This window comes from Lynx rufus, unplaced genomic scaffold (genome assembly GCF_022079265.1).
Source record: "Lynx rufus isolate CCGP_SWC_20201006 ecotype Redwood Valley unplaced genomic scaffold, mLynRuf1.p SCAF_4, whole genome shotgun sequence".
NCBI lineage: Eukaryota > Metazoa > Chordata > Mammalia > Carnivora > Felidae > Lynx > Lynx rufus.
In genome coordinates this window covers 65,391,797-65,409,760 of record NW_025814856.1, presented here as the reverse complement: position 1 = coordinate 65,409,760, position 17,964 = coordinate 65,391,797, and the positions used below count along the sequence as shown (strand labels likewise).

Below are 17,964 nucleotides of genomic sequence, written 5' to 3'. Positions count from 1 at the left end.
GGATTTTGTGTGTCTCTCTCTCTTTCTGCCCCTCCCCAACTTGTGCTCGCTCTCTCTCTCTCTCTCTCTCTTTCAAAAATAAGTAAACATTAAAAAAAAATTTTTTTTTTAAGTTAGGGAGAGACTGCTCGTGCAGACTGTCTGCTAAGCCTGTTCAGTAACCTGGTCTCAAATCGTGGGTGTGAGTCAGTAACATTACTGAGTATCTACTCTCAACACCCCATTGACCAGGGCTCAGTCCACATTTAGGAAAAAACCCCAGCAAGAAAGAACAAGGCAGTTTGAAAAAACGTCCGATATTGAGAATTTCTTTGATTTTCAAGTGAATATTTCACAGATACTAGGCTGACTCCTCATGGCACCGCCAATGCTGGAACATTTTTGAACCCAGGAACCTGGCAACTTCGTAGGGTTCAACCTGGAAAGTCTATGTTTTTTCTTTCCTGTAGACAGAACCTGACATTGAAGAATTTTATGGGAAAAGAGGGTGATTCACTAACATGTTCCTCAGCGTATCGAGAATGTCAACTCCCGTTTGACTAAGTGTACATCCTTATTCCACAGCTAGCTGTCACTACTCTCAATTTCAGAAATGGACGAGAAAAAGCGATGTGATTAGGTGTGAATTGGAGAACCAGCAAGAAGCAGAAAGTGTCCTTCCCATCTTTCGGGAAAATGGCACAACCCTTCAGATGCTCTGCTTGCTGTTTAGAATGCTGCCGGTTACACCATTCGTGTTTTGGAAGGAGCATTTCCTCTGCTGAGTGTATACAGACTACATTTCAGACCAGATCTGGAATCTTCTCGACCACAGAGGCGTTTCCTTTTTCAGGCCTTCCTGGGCCACGGGACTCCCTTCATTCTTGCACCCCTCCCCCAATGCCCACTTTCAAAAGCCAGCAACCAGAAAACCTGAGAGTTTTGCATCATGGTAAAGGGCAAGAAAACAGTGAGAGGAAAACGAGGCTTTTGATATCGTTGTTGACAAGATATGAGACAAAACACTCTGGAGACGCCCACCCGGGTCGGGGCCTTCAGCTGTGGCTCTGGGACCTCAAAGGACAGAGGCTTCATTCATGTGTCACCTTAGAAGCTACCTAAGTGAGGGGTGCCTGGGGGGCTCAGTCGGTTGGGCGTCTGACTTCGGCTTAGGTCATGATCTCATGGTTTGTGGGTTTGAGCCCTGCGTCGGGCTCTGTGCTGACAGTTCAGAACCTGCTTGGGACTCTCTCTCTCAAAATAAACAAATAAACTTAAAAGGAAAAGAAGTTACCCAAGAGAAATCAGAAACAATGAAAGGGTCTCTTCGCCTATGGAAGTTTTTAACATCCTGCCTTTTTGACAAGCTAATTCCCTCTCCCTGAGGCCTCTGGCAATCCTGGGTGGGACCCGCTTCCCCAGGCCAATGGGAGGCTTCCAAGAGCCAATCTTTTTTTTTCTCCCTCTCTGTTGTTTCTGTTGTTGTACTCCTGTTTCAGAATCAAAGAATGTGTCTGAGAGACATAAATGCAAACAGACCTTAAAGACAGCAAGATAGTAGATATGAAGCCTATAAGGATGTAAAGGCTCCCTTTTCTTCCTCCACAGCCTGACCTTCTTCCCATCACCAAGCTCCAGAGGGGAAGTCTAGATTGCTAACTATCCCTCCAGAATTTTCCTCAACATGCAAACATGTAGATTGAGTGTGTGTGTGGTGTGTGTGATTTGTTTTCATTTCACAGAATGGATCGCGCTTTGCGTACTGTCTTGAACGCCGCTTTCACTTGGGCACGTGTCTTGGGCCTGTTCCAGTATGAAGCTTTTGCATCATCCTTGTTCACAAGAGCGGTTTGAATCAGTGTGCCCGTGTGCCCAAGTTTTTAGACATTAGCATCAGCGCTGCAGGGAGCGTCTGGGTCAACTCCCTGCCCGCTCGTGGGTGCAACTCTAGAAAGAACTCCTTCAGTACCACGTAGTTCACACAGGGAAATGCCAAACTGCCGGCCAGTTCTCACTTCCGCCCACGTACGTGACGCTCCTGCACGGCTGGGCCGACAAGCTAGCCTTGGGCTTGTTCTCAGTAGCCTGGGGAGTTTAAGTCCACGCTTGCCAAGTGACGGGATGACAGGAGGAGCTGGGCCAGAGGAGGCGGGAGACGTCTGGGATTGCGGCGTGAACTCGAACCTTCTCTCCTGCACACTCTCCGGTGGGCGAACATCCACCAAGTGGGGCAGCAGTCACACGTTTGGTCCCGAGACGCAGAATTCAATAAAAACTTGTAAACGGGTGGGGGCAGGTCAGCCAAGCCGCCAAGGACAGGCCATTCTCCCATAGAGGCCAACCCCGGGATTGGCCATGAACCTGGCAGGTTCTAAAAGGTAAAATACTGAAAACCCAAAGCCCAGACACAGGGCCAGACAGAGAGTGGGCTTCCCACGCCTAGGAACACGGGAGCCACACAGGCTTTGCCAGACGGGCTGATGGGTCATCCTGTCCAACACCACCTAGCGGGACAGTGTGTGATAGGCCCTTGGGCCTCACCTCCCAATACTGACCACTCCATGTCCTGGGTCCCCATGATGAGAAGAGCCACATCCAATATGGCTCAAAAAAATGTTGAGCAAAGGGGAGCAAAGCTTAACAGATACTCTAAATTGTGTTTTCCGGCTGTCTTTCTCCCGCTCTCCCTCTCAAACACCACCCTTGGCATGGGTTTGGGGTCTAGAGCAAATCAAGCAGTCATTTCCTTCCCCCCACCCTCCCAAAGAGTATCAACCTATATGGAACCCTTTCCAGGTTGCTCTTGGATTTCATAGGAAAACTAATTTTATCTGGGAGATTTTTCTGTTGAGGTTCTCAAACTGGGATGAACTCTAAGAGTTGGCAGAAAACACGGACCCCAGTTCCACGCTGGTCTTTCCTCCGGCAGGAAAGCCTGTCTTCCTCTCTTGGGAGCTTGGCGAGCGCCTGGGCTCCTGGCACCCAGCGGAGCCATCCTCACAGGCCCCCCATCCAAGTATATCCCACAAGGGTCTCACCTGAAACTCGGGACATGTCTCGACTCTCATCAGCGTCCATTGTCCTCAGGTTATCTGAGAAAGAAGAGGAAGGGATTTTAGTTTAAAGCAAATTACTAATAAGATATGAAGAGAGCGAGAGAGAGAGAGAGAAGCTCTATGCATTTAACAACAAGGTTATCTACCAAGAAGAATGCATTTTCCTCCTCACATACTTGCTGGAGTATCAGACTGGCACAGACCTTGATCCTTTTAAAAACAGCATTACAAAGATTGATAAAAATATCATTACAAGCACAGGAGGACCAAATTTGTTATTTATTGTTAATTTCCTACTGCATAATAACCCAAAATGCAAACTGACTGCAACAAAATTAAGCAGAAAATTAAATGGCCCTGGGTCATTGTAGGCACAGAATTCATTCTCTTGGCTGATCCATAGTTATGTTCTTTCTAATTTACTGAGCATGCATCGATGAACCTTGAGTCAGCTTGGTGACACGCATACACTCAGCAATCAAAAAACGAAGCAATTTGCTGAAGAATGTCTCATTTACCCAGGCAGGGCTGCATATCTGAGCGGCTCTCGTCCTCCCTCCATCAATAATGAATACACCTCCAGCCTGGCAGATGGGCAACGCGGCTGCTTCCGTCTTTGTCCCCACTCTTTCAGGGATCCTGCCTCAGACATCGCCAGCGCGCTCACGCAGGAAGTGAGGCTCACGAGGGCAGCAAGACGGGGCTGGGGCAGCCCCCAAACCTTCCTCTTTGCTGACACATGGCTGGGCTCCTCAGATTGGTGTAGGAAGAGAAAACCAAGCGGGAAGAGCCGTCCTGGAGGGTGACAGGGAAGGCTCTGCCAGGCGCACCGGGCAGGGGTCAGCCCCCGTCAGCCCTGGCCTGACCTCGGAGGTCTGGGGAGCCCTAGGAGGGGACACCTGGAGGCCCCTTGGGTAGGAAAGCTGTGGCCACCAGGAGGGGACCTCGACCAAATCTGCTCATTTACGCTCTGCTGGACAGCTCGGGACAGAGCCTTCTCTAAGCAACAAACGGAGTCTATCTGATGAGTCTAAATGAGGCCACCTCTGGTTCGGGGGGGACCACACCTCTGTCTCTTGGGTTCAGGTGTGTGGATCTGAGCCGGGAGGCCAGTCTTCAGCCGACCTGGACACTGATGGAGAATTCAGGGGACCTTGCCCTCTCCAGTTCAGCTGAGACTACGCAGGCAGGGGCAAATTTAGGCGTGCAGATCAATACATAGATGCCTGTATGGTTTGCGCAGAATCCATATTTTCAATTTCTATAGTATCAGTACTAGTCACGAAGAAGACACGAATGACTATCACTTTTTTTTTTTTTTTTCTGGACGGGGAGGGGTTTTCAACCATTTCTGAGAGCCACTGAATGGGTCTGAATTGTGACAGGAATTTTCCAGGCCGGCGTGCGGTGCAGGGTTACTGCCGCTGACCACAGAAGGGAAAAAGGCTCGTGGCCCACGTGTATTTCAGCCCCAAGACTGAGGGCCCACAAGCAGGCCGGAACCAAACACACGGGCCCCAGAAGCAAACCCAGAAGCAAACCCAGAGCGTCTAAGGCGCCACAGTCTTCCATGTTAAAGAGGCAAAACTCTACGATTCTTTGGAAACCACCAAGATGACTACGTAGAAACAAGATGCACACGGTTGAGAAAAATCTCGAATCTTTGTACAGCATTAAGGTGAGGTCCTGTTTTCTGAAGGCGAGTACAGTGTTTTATTGTGGAATCACACAGACCAGTCTTGAAATGTCCCTGGCATGAGTGGGGGACACCTTGTTGTAACAAATACTCTTCTAAATAAACACCAGTCTAGGTGCCAGAGACAGATTCCTGATACAAAATTAAAAAAGTATGGGGGCACCTGGGTGGCTCAGTCGGTTAAGCATCTGATTTCGGTTCAGGTCACGATCTCACAGTTTGTGGGTTCGAGCCCCGTGTTGGGCTCTGTGCTGACAGCTCGGAGCCTGGAGCCTGCTTCCGATTCTGTGTCCCCCTCTCTCTCCGCCCCTCCCCTGCTTGCACTCTGTCTCTGTCTCTCTCTCAAAAATAAACAAACATTTAAAAAAAATAAAGTATAGGGGCACCTGGGTGGCTCAGTTGGTTGAGCATCCGACTTCGGCTCAGGTCACAATCTCACGGTTCGTGGGTTCGAGCCCCGAGTTGGGCTCTGTGCTGACAGCTCGGAGCCTGAAGCCTGCTTCGGATTCTGTGTCTCCCTCTCTTTCTGACCCTCCCCTGCTCTCCCCCCCGCAAAATAAATAAACATTAAAATAAATAAGTAAATAAGCACTAGTCTAAATAAATCTTGTAGCAACTACTAGTCTAACAACAAAATTTGTAGAATGTTGATTTAGAATCTTCTTGCTATGCAAGTGATCCATTTTTTTCAACTTTTTTTTCCATAAAGGCAAGAAAATGCCCATAACTCCTACCACTTAGGACTACTCAGTTTTGTGAGTCTGTGTATGTGTGTTTGTATACACACACAGAGCACTGGACAAAAACAGGACACTAAACTTATTCCAAATATACTGCTGTGAATTTTTTTTTTTCATTTCATCCTACACCCATTTTTGTATTTTGCAAATCTACATCAACGCCCTCATTTCAATGGCTATGCACAGCTCAGCTGTGGGAACTGATTTATCCAGCATCCTATTGTAGATTCAAGCTATTTCCAAGCAAAGGACAGACTGTTTCCCAAAGCCCCATAGATGGCTCCCCACCTTGGCTCTCAGGGAGAAGGTGTCCTCCCTCATGGTGGCGGCAGAGAGGGAGACCCTCTGGGTTTGAGGCCAGGGCCAGAATCCATTCACATCAGGTCCCCTGTCGTGGGTCTGGCGGTTCAGGCAGGAGGTGTGACAGGTGCCACAAAGCAGAAAACAGAGGGTCTGAGGCCCAGACCAGGCTCTGCTGGGCCGGAAAGGTCTGCCCTGGGCAGTCACCTCACCTGTGTGTCCTGTGTGTCCCCTCCAGGAGGCAGCCCCATCCCAGCAGCCGTCTGCACACTCAGGACGGCGGGTGTTCTGGGGGCTGGCGACACTGAGCAGAGGACGGGGAATCTGTGTCAACACGCCTGTTTCCATTTTCGCTAAATGTCCACCCCCACCCCCCCCACCCCCACTATGTGTAACTCCACTGGGTAATCAGCACCACCTAGATTTTCAAACACAGTCTGAATAAATCCTACTCCGCGTGGGCGTGTGGCCCCCCCTTGCTCGGGACTAATGTCGGCTTGTTACCACTGCTTTGACCTTCTTGACAATTCGGGGACAGGGCCCACGCCCCGTGAATTCTGCAGCCGGGCTTGCTTGCCATCACATGGGGAGGGGGACATGGGGGGACTTGACCAGCTCCCTCAAACTTCCCCAAAGTCCAAATTTGCATCTCTTGGGATGGAACAGTCGTGACTTTTTTTTTTTTTGGTAAAAGTGACTGTTTTCAGGCAAAGATCAGACAAATCATTCAGCGATGGGAAACTGATGTGAGGGCGAGGAAATTCCGTCCCCTCCAAGACCCGAGATGACAGAGGGGCAGCTGGGGGGGGGGTGGTGCGTGTCTAGGAAGGGGGGGCGGGGCTCTGCGCTCATTTTCAGACAGCTTCCTGGCCGTCTACTCCCACATGGACGCTGTCTGTGTCCAGCGTCAAGTGCAAAGCGGAGAGCTCGGGCTGGACAGGGTCTCCGCCACGAAGGAGCTCACGAACAGAAAGAGGGGTTCATCACACAAGCGGATCAACAACTTGTTTTCGGGAACCGGCACCTACACAAAAACCAGGATCGTAGGTCTGCGGAGGGAGAAGCCAGAGGGAACGATTATTTCACAGAAGTCAACTGTGATTTTCTACTCCGCCCGGGGATACCCAGACACCGGAACGCCTGAACCGATCGACGGCAGAAAACACCACGGCGGCAAACACCCGTCGCCTGGGCAGTTCGCAGGGCCCTGAATGCTCTTATTGTGTCTTCGGAGCCAGTGGCTCTGAATCTTGCACAAGGGGAAACAGATGCAGAGATAAGTGGAGGCCAGCGTGACAGCGACGTCAGGGGCTGTCCCTCCGGGGGTGGGGGGCAGAGCCTGCTGTCAGAAGCCACTGCCCACGGCCATCTCCCTCTCTGGAACGGTCACTGAGCCTAACAACGCTTGCTGTCTCTCCCTCCTTCCCCTTCCCTCTCTGTGTCTGTGTCTCTGTGTCTCCCAGGTCCCTCTGCTCCAACAGGACTTGCCTGGTTTCGGTTTCATGGAGTTGGCCTATCAGCGACTCTAGAAAGCAGGGGGTGCAGGGGGGCAAACACAAGGGCTGAGAGACGGAGCAAAGGTGGCCCAGCACATTTCTGCTCCTGCAACCAGGCCAGGGGAGACGTGGCCTTACAGCTGGGGCCACCCTGTGAAGGAGCCCTGGGGACGGGGAGCTTTGGGAACACCCCCCCCCCCACCTTGTCCCTTGTCCTTCTTTCCTTCCTCCACACCCACGATGGACTGGGGACCTGGCTGTCCCCTGGGAAGATGCATCCAACCGCCCTGGGCGGTCGTGGCTCCTGGGCCAGGAGCTGGGCAAGTCTCCAGTACTGTCCTCATTTCCACCTGCGAGCGAGCAGGTGGCCCCAAGAACAGCCCCGAGAGCCACAAGGAGCCTCAAGGGCCACTGTCACGTGTGCAGGGCTGGCTGCGGTCCCCAGCCCCGTCCTCAGCCTCCTGAAGTGCCCCTTCCTTTCCCGAAGATGAGCCCCTCCCTTCACATCATTTGCTCTGAAATCGCTGTGCTCGCCCATAATGAAGTCAAAATGAAAAGCCAGCTGCCTGTCCAGAACCACAACTTGATTCCTTTTCGAGCAGCCCGAAGTCATGGCTGTTCCAGCACGGCTAAGCGCACAGCATGCGCAACTGGCCGTGATGAACCCCGGTGGTCACTCAGCATGAGTCTGCTCCCCAGGTTCACACAACTCCTCCACAAGCTTTACAAAAAACCCTCAGTTCTCTGTGGTTCAAGCAACGGACACAAACTAAAGAAAATGCCATGTCTGCGCAGCGAGAGGCTGTTAATAAGACTGTCCTGCCTGTTTGCAAGTTGCCAACGGAGTAAATCTTAAAAGCCCTCGTGGCGCAGAACAGAATTTTTTTTGGAGCCCTGTGTGGCGACGAGTGTTCACTATGCTTATCGCGGTGATTGCTTTGCAATATGCACAAATATTGAATCGGTATGTTGTCCATGGGAAACGAATGTAATGCTACGTTGCAATTATGCCCCAATTAAAAGTGCATCCATACATAAAAACAATGCCTTTCCCCGCCCCTGATACACAGAGGTGACTTTCTGCCCAGTGCCATCTCACGACATTTCTCGAGTACCTTAGATGTGCCAGGAAGAGGCAGTAAAGGAATGGATATGGCTTTATCCAAGCAACTGACTACGGCATTTAACAGGCCGGGAGCGGGCACCTGGTCTACCTTGTCCACCGTTTTATGTGTCTGGCACAGTGTTCGTTTGCTAAACGTGTACCTGTACCCTTCGCGATTACACTATACAACTGTAATCATCGCGCATGATCTGTATACGATTTCCCTTCTATAGATGAGAAGACTGAGGCTGATAATGCAGCAGCCCGCACGAAGGCACCCGTCTAACACAACAGCGGAGCTGACCCGAACCCACAACCTCTCCACGGAGACGCGTTTTTCACTCCCGCCCGGGGCGAACCACAGAGCCCGGGCTCGTGGTCCCAAATTTCAAACGGACAACGGGCAAGGAGTGGATGTTCCCTGTGTCCTAACAGGAAAGAAGTGTGTCCTTGGTACTACTGTGCAGGTAAAGGCAGACTCCATCCCACAACTTCCACGGTGAAGTCAAATTCTGCTTATCGCATAAAATGTATGCTGTTGATCTTTGTTTTTTCCCCCTCCTGAAGAGTGAGATTGCATTACACTTACATTTGGGGGTTATTTCCTTATCAATGACGCTTGTTTTGAAGGGGGCGGGTGTGTGGGGAAAAACGGGCCAAGCCTATAATCTATTTAAAACGCCTTAGGTCACAGACCTCTTTAATAAAACCCATTATCCCTGCCCAGAGAGAGCCCTTTCATTTTCAGATGGGTAGATTTTATTTTTGCAAATCTATCATATCACTGTGAATTACACTGTATCGTAAAAAAAAGAAATGTTCCAAGAGAAAGCTAAAGCAATCTGCGAGGTCTTTGTGTCTGGTCAGGGGGACCTTATAGGTTTTCCTAACAACTTGACAAAACAGGTCAGGAGAGCATAAAAACTTCTGGGCACTCTTATTTCATTTCTGATTCTTTTCATTTTTCAAAAATTAGCTGCCAATCTACACATTTTCATGATTATTCCACAGAGTATTGCTGGCACAAATAACAATGAAAAACAAGATTTCAACAGGACAGCAGGGAATCCAATTTGGCTTTCACCGGGCTCCCCCCTCCCCCATATTTAACGGAGCCACAGAAAACGCCTCCAGCGGTACGTTCTACTGTGAACCTGCTTTTTTCAGGGCAAATAACTCAGATGTGCAACTCTGTCCTCACATACCTCCCCCGCCTTTGGGGCAGGAACTGGTATGCAAAAGAGGAAGGGGGGGGGACCGAAGAAGCCTTTTCAAAATACAGCTAAAAAGCATGCTGTTTGAAAACATTCTCAGCAAGGAGATATTTAATGCAGAAGGGAAAAGAACACAAGAATACTGCTAAATGTCATCATGGAGCCACCTGTCTCCAAGTGAGGTATAAAGAACGATGAGAGATGCTGCATTACATTAGAATTTTTTTTTTTTTTTTAAATAGAGAAGGCAGAGTTAGAGGGACGGTTCCCTGCACTCACCCATCTGCTCTCAAAAGCAGGTCCTGCACAGGATTTCTAGGGGCCTTAGAAGGTTCTGGCATTGTGTGATTCTCCTGTGCAGAGAAGAGACTGTAAAGGATCTGGGAAAGAGGCTAGTAAAGAATGTTCCAGCACTAGACCACAGGCTCTCAAACTACTCCCAACCCTGTTTATGTGGCAACCATGGCAGAGACATTCACACTCAAAATTTACATTCACTTTTATAGGACTTTTCCTGATTCTGACTGTCCTCAGAAGCCATTTCCTAAGCAGCTTCCTCAAATATAAATGGCTTTTTACACTTCGCTTCATCACTTAAGTAAAAAAAAAAAAAAAAAAAAAAAAAAAAAAAAAAAAAAATCTAAGTTTAGAATCATTCTCTTCTACCCTCTTCCCGATTTCAGAAGACCTTCATGCATGGCCAGCGACGGTGCAACAAAAATGAGATTTACACCTTTAAAAAAATATAAAAACTGCCCCAAAATAATGATGTGCACCGATATTCCCAAGAGTGCTGATGTCTTGTCATTTCTTATTACAAAGTGATGAAACAGAGGAGCATTTTCCTGTTCCTATATTGAGCCCGCCCCTCCCAAGTTATTTTTTTCACTTAAAAAAAAAAGGATCAATACAAAGTTACAATGTTCACTAAGTGTTTTACTCAGCAATGTCAGTGCTGTCCTCACAAAGAGAACAGTATCTTCTCTGGTCCTCTTAGCAGTGGCTTTAGTTAAGGTGTTAGTAGATCATTTCATGGACACACGTCGAACCTCAAAATGAAAACCGAACACGCAAATCCACTTGTGCTGTATACCCATAACATTCCCCCAAATGGTAACACTACAAGTCCGCCAGACTTTTTTACATTGAAGGGCTTGTGTGAGCTGCCTTGGCGAAAGATACATTCCACTGAGACCCAAGGAAGTACACTTAGACAAATCTCCCCAGACACGGCCGGTTGTTTACAAATACACCCACATCTGTTTATTTCCAATAACTGGGAGCCACTGCTGATTTGCCCGCTGAGAACATTCTGGTAGGGACTGTAACCTTTTCTCGTTTCAGGTTAGCCTCTGCTGTCTGGGTGGGAGTGAGACAAGATCTACCAATATACATAGGAACCTGGAGAGAAAATGTGTTCCGGAGCAAACACATCAAGGGACTCGTGGTTGCCCAGACTTCCAGGTACCCCTTATTCCTTGCGATGGAAAAAGGCTGCTTGGCCCAGAGAGAGGGGCTGTTTCCTCCTGGCTCCAGGGAGGAGAATGTAGACAGCCTGCTGACTGACTCCCTCCACTAAAGCCACAGAGTTTCCGGGCCAAAGGGAAATTCTCTCTGCAAGAAGACACACATTCTGAGCTCCTCCGTTCTTTTTGGCAACACCCACAAATCATCAAGTAAAATCACTTAAAGTGAGGCAACTTTGCGAGAAGCGTTAAAAAAATCACCTATGTGCCCACTTTCCCACTACGTCCACACCCCACAGAATGTGGATTCAAGACCCCGGTTCCTTGAACCCTAGCCTGCGTCCCGGGAGCTGCAGGACTCCAGAATTCACCTCGCTCCCCCAACCTCAAACGGTCTCCGCTGAAGTCAGACCAAGCCGTTTCTGAGAAGAGTAGAAGGGGGAACACACATATCAGTTACTTGGTGAGAACGACTGCTTTGACAATCCACCCAACAATTACAGACAAGAAGACCGCTCAATGTTCTCAAGTGGCCTCTTCAGTTGGATCGAGTTTGCAAGGGAAGTTCTAGATGTCCATTTTATTCTGGGACAGACCGAGAGCTCGGTCCCAGTGGGGCTGTAACCCAGACGTGGGTTATATGCCCAAGAGCCCCGCACAAATGACGACGTCCATATGAACACACACACGTTCCTGGCGGGTATCAGGCCCAACCAGGATTGCCTAGAGCCCAGTCTGTAATCCACAACCTTTGGCCTACAAGGTCCTCATGCAAACCCGGGTGTGGGGTGTCATCAGTAGAACCTCACAGAAGCTTACAACTTCCTCCTCTGTAGGGCTACAAAGAAATCGGCACGTCCTTATTTATAATTTGGCAGAAAATGCTCATGTCTGTCAGACAGCAAAACATAGGAGAGCTAATTTTGAACAGTACAACCAGATTTTTCTGCGGCCCTTAAGTAAGTGTAAATCATTTTCAATGCTTTACTTTTAAGTATTTTGTTTGTTGTTATTGTTCAGCAAGTTTCCTTTCTTTTGCAGAAGGCTCTCCTCCTCCACATGAAGCTGGAGGTTCCTGAAATCCCGGGAAACACGGACAACTCCAGGCAGCAGGAAGCCCCGTGTAGAAAAGCCCTCGAAATTTCCAAATGAGTTTTAAAAGGGAATTAATTGCCCTATCTCTCTAACAACCTCCCATAATTAGTGGTCTGATTTCAGTTTAATGAAGTGGGATACACAATTTATCAATATGGTTCCGCCGTGGATCTCTTTGCATATCACTGTAATTTTCCGCCCTACACAAAACTCAGCCACAAAGGAGGAGAAAAAGGTCAGTTTTTCAGGCTAAAAGTGGGGCTCACACCGGGGGGTCGCTGGCTCTCTCTCCTTTCCATTAAAAGCCCTGGAGGACATTTCAGAGTGTCTCAGGAACAAGCTTATAAAAGATCAATTCCTCATTTTCATTTCTCCTGAAGATTCTAAAGTAAACATTCCCCCCCCCACCCCCACCGACCTTAGGGCTAAGGAGGTATCTCATTTGCTCTGAGTTTGCCAGCGAAAATCTGACTCAAGGACCAAAAAGCTCCCCCCAAAAAACGGACGGATCAATGTCCATGGTGGAACTCTTAGCTTTGGAAAGGAGTCGGACCCACATGGCTCAACCTGCAATTGTTCCAAATGACCAGAAAACGCCTTGGAGGGTTGATATCGGCGCGATCTCGAAAATGGAGCTTAAAGTACCACCTCGGTATGGATAAGAGCGCTTAAAAATACTTCATGCCGCTCTTTGTCAGTTGTTTGTACAGCCTCTGCAAGCCACCCCCCCCCAAGAAAGAAGCAAGACGGAGGGAGGGCAGGGAAGGAGGGCAGAGGAAGGATGCTGGGTGCGCCCTTCACATCCCACGGCCCCCCGAGCCCCCCGGCCTGGCAGCTGGGCACCATATCCATTACGCTAACTTTTGGCGCGAAAACGGCAGGAAGAGAGTCAGATTTCCTTTAGCAGTGAGCTGATTGCCAGAGAAAAATGAATCATTGCACACTTGAGTGAGAAAATATGAAGAAGGCACTTTCCCACTAATTAGGGCCCATTCTGGGCAATCCGTTAAGCAGTGGCCCCTGCGCCACGAGCCATCAGGAGGTGGGGCACGGGAACACCCGAAAGCAGCGCGTGCAAATGGTGCATAATGACGCTCTCCATCACCCCAGACAGGCGGCGCAGGGGTGCGGGGCAGGGGCTGGGCAGGGGCCACACCGGCTCTCCCCCTGTCTATGCAAGCGCAGCAGAGAAAGCGTGGGGCACTCACCGGTGAGCGCGTGCCTCCCAGAGACCTACGGGCGCTGCCTTTTGAGGACTGGGGTGGGGTCTTCGGACCCTGGGCCGCGTGGAGTCCCCTCGACTCAGCCGCCTAAGAGGGACCCTGCTGTCCCCCGGGGTGGCGGCCCGTCTCCTCCACCACCGCCTGCACACTCCACTGGGGCGGAGAGAAAGGTGGGACCATTTGCCAAATATGCAAAAAAGGAGGGAAGATAGTTTTCTCTCAGGAAAACACGGGCAGGAAGGGAGCCTTGCGCTTCCTGTCCTGACCAAAACGGGTTCAGAGATTATGAGGACGTCTGAGCTGACAGGCTTGCGGTGGAAGATGGAGGGAGCTCTTTGAGTCAACAGGAATTGAAGGCTCCCCGAAGGCAGAAATGGCTACATGGGAGAGGGGAAACAGGGCCAGACCTGCGCCGGGCAAGACAGAGGCCCCCAGGCCTGGCCGTCTGGGCTTTCGCCACGTCTGACAGAGCATCGCGGGCGGGTCACTGGGGGCACCCGTGGCAGCGGCCTGTTTATCACAGCAAAGTCAGACAAGGACAAAAAGCCAACGGAAGCCTGTAGGCCGCGGCCTGTAGGTGTAGGCCTCGGCCGGTGCCCCGCGGGCCCTTCTCAGGGGTGACCCCCCCCCCCAGCGACACACACACAGAGGTGGCCCTGCCCCCTCTCCCCACAGGAACTTCTGCAAAGCGGCTTTGGGTTGGCTGCCTCTCACTCGTCCTCGTCCCCACGCAGCATCTCACGCCTCACGTTCCATCACGTCTTAAAGACATTTGCCAGAGTAGCACACAACGTTTAAAAACCGCGTCTGAGGAAAGCTATGAAAGCGACAGCCTGGCAGGGCGGGTGTCACGGGAGCCACAGAGAGAGGAGCCGGGTGCAGAGTTGCTTCTCAAACTGCACAGAGCACCGCCGCCCCCTCGGGTCTCCACAGGGAACCAGCCACGTCGCGGTCGCTGGAGTTGGGTCTGGGGTGTGAGAGTCCCCAACGGGCCCCGCTGCTATTTCCTACCTTATCTGACTTTGAAGCTTGTGTGTGTGTGTGTGTGTGTGTGTGTGTGTGTGTGTGTGTGTCTGCCCCTCCCCTGCTTGCTTGCTCTCTCTCTCTCTCAAAAATAAATAAAAAATAAATTAAAAAAAATATCAACAGACCCACCCCAGACGGGGAGTAACCTTAAGCACCGGGGGCCAGACAGAAGTAGCATCTGGTCAGAAGCCCGAGGCACAATCCCCGGGAAGGCCTGTGAGCCTCACACATCACAAGCGTTGCCAGAGAACCAACAAGAGGCGTGGGTTCGTTCTCCGTGCCGGAGCCACTGGGGGAATCTCCATTAGAATAAGGCAACGGAAACCAATACTTATTTCGTAGCGAAATGATTTCATAATCACAAAGCTTAGAAGATGGGAAAAACGCACACGAGCCATGAAACGGTGTTATCCTTGACGGATTCTGGGTTCACTGCAAAGCCGTAACCTGCACACACAGTCTTGGGCAGACACCCAAAGTACTGACATCGTTTACGTCTCAACTCAACAGCATAAAGAGGAAAATCCATCGCGCTTTAGTAAAAGGCAAAAACCAACCGAACAAACAGAACCGAAAAGGAGGGGCTTTATTACTCACGTCAGGTCTGTGTGATGTGAAAACTCTCACCCTGCCCCTATGCCTCCCTCTCCACGCCAGCTCTGTGTGTGTGTGTGTGTGTGTGTGTGTGTGTGCATGTGCAGAGACTCACAGAATTTATTTCCTGTATCTGTTCACACACACCTGATCTTGAAGCACACACGGGACTCGTGTACGTGTGGGGGTAGGGGCATTTCATCACATGGCATCCACCATGTTCCCCCAAATTTCCAAAGTTTGACATGTATGTTGACAATGTGCAACTGCATTACCTAAACATGAGACACACAAATCCAAATCAAGGGGGGGGATCCCCCCAAAACAACCATCATCCTCGAACGCTTCAGTCTCTCACCAAGCGACAAAGACACGGTGGCTCCCAGCACGCCTGAGCTTCAGACCTCTTGGCCAGGAAATTCACCAAGCTCTCAATGTCTCAACAAAGGAACCGGTGCCACGGACGGCCACGGTTTACCTTCCCTGACGAGGCTGTGGACCAACTTCTCCAAAGCGTCCAACATCACACATGCACAGTTTTCTTTACAGACCCGCCAACTCATCCCACGAGACCGCACTACTGGGCTATTAAGGCCACCAGGCTCCTGAATTCCGAGGAGGTATAATTAATTCCTCAAGGTGCAGCATTTCACTGAAAACGCTGGTGAATTAAACAAACAAGCATGCTGGGATTTACAGAGCCCCTGCCTTCAACTACCACCAGGAAGCAAAACGGGAAGATGGCACGGCCACTGAACTCAATAACACGGTCTCACATCAACCCGGGTGGACTTTAAGACCGGGAAGCACGTTTTTGTTTTTGTTTTTGTTTTTTTGCCACGTAAAAAAGGTATCAACACATACGTTCCTGGAAAGTTTTGAAATCACATACATGATATCAAGCCAGAACTGTATGGGATTTGAAGACGTGACATCATTATTTACATGTCTGCGCACAAGTTCTGTTTTAACACATTCTGCATATCCTATGATGTAAGCAGGTAATCTTCCTGCCACGGATACTTGTCACTGTTTAAAATTTTAGCCACGTTGCCAAATAATCTGATTTGTCGCCGAAACAATTCTGACACACGGAATACCGAAACATACTCAAACGGCAGCTTTAAAATTCCATTTGAAAGATGAGTCCCATTGACCCCCTCAAACGTCTCCAAACAAAGAAAGAAATCCAAGAGGCTCCAACCGTTTCCTGCTGGTTTCTTTCTCCTCTCAGCTCAAAACCAAGTGAACCCATCTTTGCAACCGTTTCAATTTCTATGAAAGTTGAAATATTGTACACATTGCATATCTTCTAATTCCATAAATTTTTCTCCTTGAACAGGAGTTGGTTTGGGTGGCAAGTAGATATTTTCTTCAAGAGAAGTTTGAGTCTCCAAGTTCAAAAACAAGGTGTCTGGGAGCAGCGATGGGGGTGGGGGGAGGCAGGGGAGGGGAACAAGCAGCACGCTGGCTGAGCCAAGCACGCTGCCTTGAATTCGCTCTGGGCCGGCTGCAGCCCGGGGCGGGGAGAAGGAAAACAGTGTTGGCAATGCCTGTCCAGACGCTGCGGACTTTCTGCTCTCCACATGTCACACTCTGTGCCTCCAAATTGGAAGAAAAAACAATCTCATCGTCACTAGGTTCCTCCGGAATCACCGAGGATCCTTGACCTTTTTTTTTTTTTTTTAAATACATTTTCAAATACACCCACCAGTAACCTGACGCCTTCTTGCCAGGGCGTTTGGAAACCTAATCGCCAAAATTGCAGTCAGCAAAGGAACCACTAACTTTTCAGACCGGGATAATTCTTCATTTTGCCGAAAGCAAGTTCAGACGCGATCTAAAGGTTTTTCAGGACAAGCAAAAGGCTGGCCCCTCAGAGATCAGGAGAGAAAGCTCTCCCTGGGTGACTTTATAAAGCCTGGCTTCCGTCACCTCTAGGCACATATCAATTTAAATGCAAGGGGCGCTGGACCGTCCTCCCCGTGGTGACAGCGGGGCGGCTCACGAGTGTCCCACGCCGGCCTGGCCCTGCGCCTTCGGTCACCGCACAAGTTGGTGGCGGAGGCTTTGACAAAAGTCAGCGCTCTCCCTATCCCCAGAAAGGAGAGGCGGACCTGAGCGAAAGCAGGGGTCACAGCTCTTACTGCCTTGTCTTTTCATTCTCTACCTCTGTTGTTTTTAAGCCACCGGCTACTCTGAGTTTTCCTACTGAAATTCAATTGGAAAACACTCACGTGGACGTGTGCGTCGCACTTTGGGGGCCGAGACCGATCCTCGGGCGCGAACAGCAACCTCGGGGCCGGGGCTCCCTCTGCCCCGCCGGGCTCGCCCGGGGCCGGCCGCCTCGCCACCTCCAAGGTCCCGGCCGGGCTCGGGCTCGGCGGCGCTGCGCGGGGACCCGGGGACCGTGGCCGCAGTCGCCGCCCCGGGCCGCGCACGCACTTGTTAGAGCGCCCTGCTAACTCGGCCGTCAGGCTCTTCCCAGCTTTCTTTCACAACGACTTCCTGAAGTTGCTCACTCGCCCGGTTCCCCATTTCTCCGCCACCCTCCCCCCCACCCCCCCAACCCCTCCTCTGCCGGCTCCGACCCGGCTTTCGCGCTCGCTGCCGGCCGGCCGCCCCGCGCGCACAGCGCCGCCCACGGGCCGCGCACCTGGGCCCCCTCCGCGCCGCGCCCCTGCGCCCCGCCACCTGCGGCCGCCCGCGCTCCGCAAACTTTGGGGGAGGCGCACCCCTGCGGCCGACCGCTCCGCCGGCCCGCAGCCGCCCCGCCCCGCGCGCTCCGCCCTGCCCTCGCCCGGCTTGCTGCCCCGGAACGCGGAGCGGGACCCGGGGGGCGCGGGGCGCGGAGCCGGGCGCTCGGCCTGGCGCGGAGGGGGACTCGGAGCGGGGCGCGGGTCCGGGCGCGGAGAGGAACTCGGAGCGGGGCGCGGGTCCGGGTGCGGAGGGGGACCGGGAGCGGGACGCACAG

The 17,964-nt window shown here is 51.1% G+C and overlaps 1 protein-coding gene across 12 annotated transcripts in view; it reads right to left on the bottom strand.

The window, feature by feature from the left end:
- The window catches only part of IKZF1 (IKAROS family zinc finger 1), a 98,591-nt gene that overhangs the window by 80,353 nt on the left and 274 nt on the right, over positions 1–17,964 (bottom strand). For 7 of the 12 annotated variants that reach the window (XM_047097481.1, XM_047097485.1, XM_047097483.1 and 4 more), the window contains one exon: positions 3,018–3,071. In XM_047097481.1, coding sequence (XP_046953437.1) covers positions 3,018–3,057 — 40 coding nt within the window. In that variant the 5' untranslated portion in view covers positions 3,058–3,071. Of the gene's footprint in view, positions 1–3,017; positions 3,072–9,865; positions 9,885–13,355; positions 13,853–17,227; positions 17,508–17,964 lie in introns of those variants that run through there. The other 5 variants (XM_047097482.1, XM_047097486.1, XM_047097491.1 and 2 more) reach the window with 3 other exon arrangements.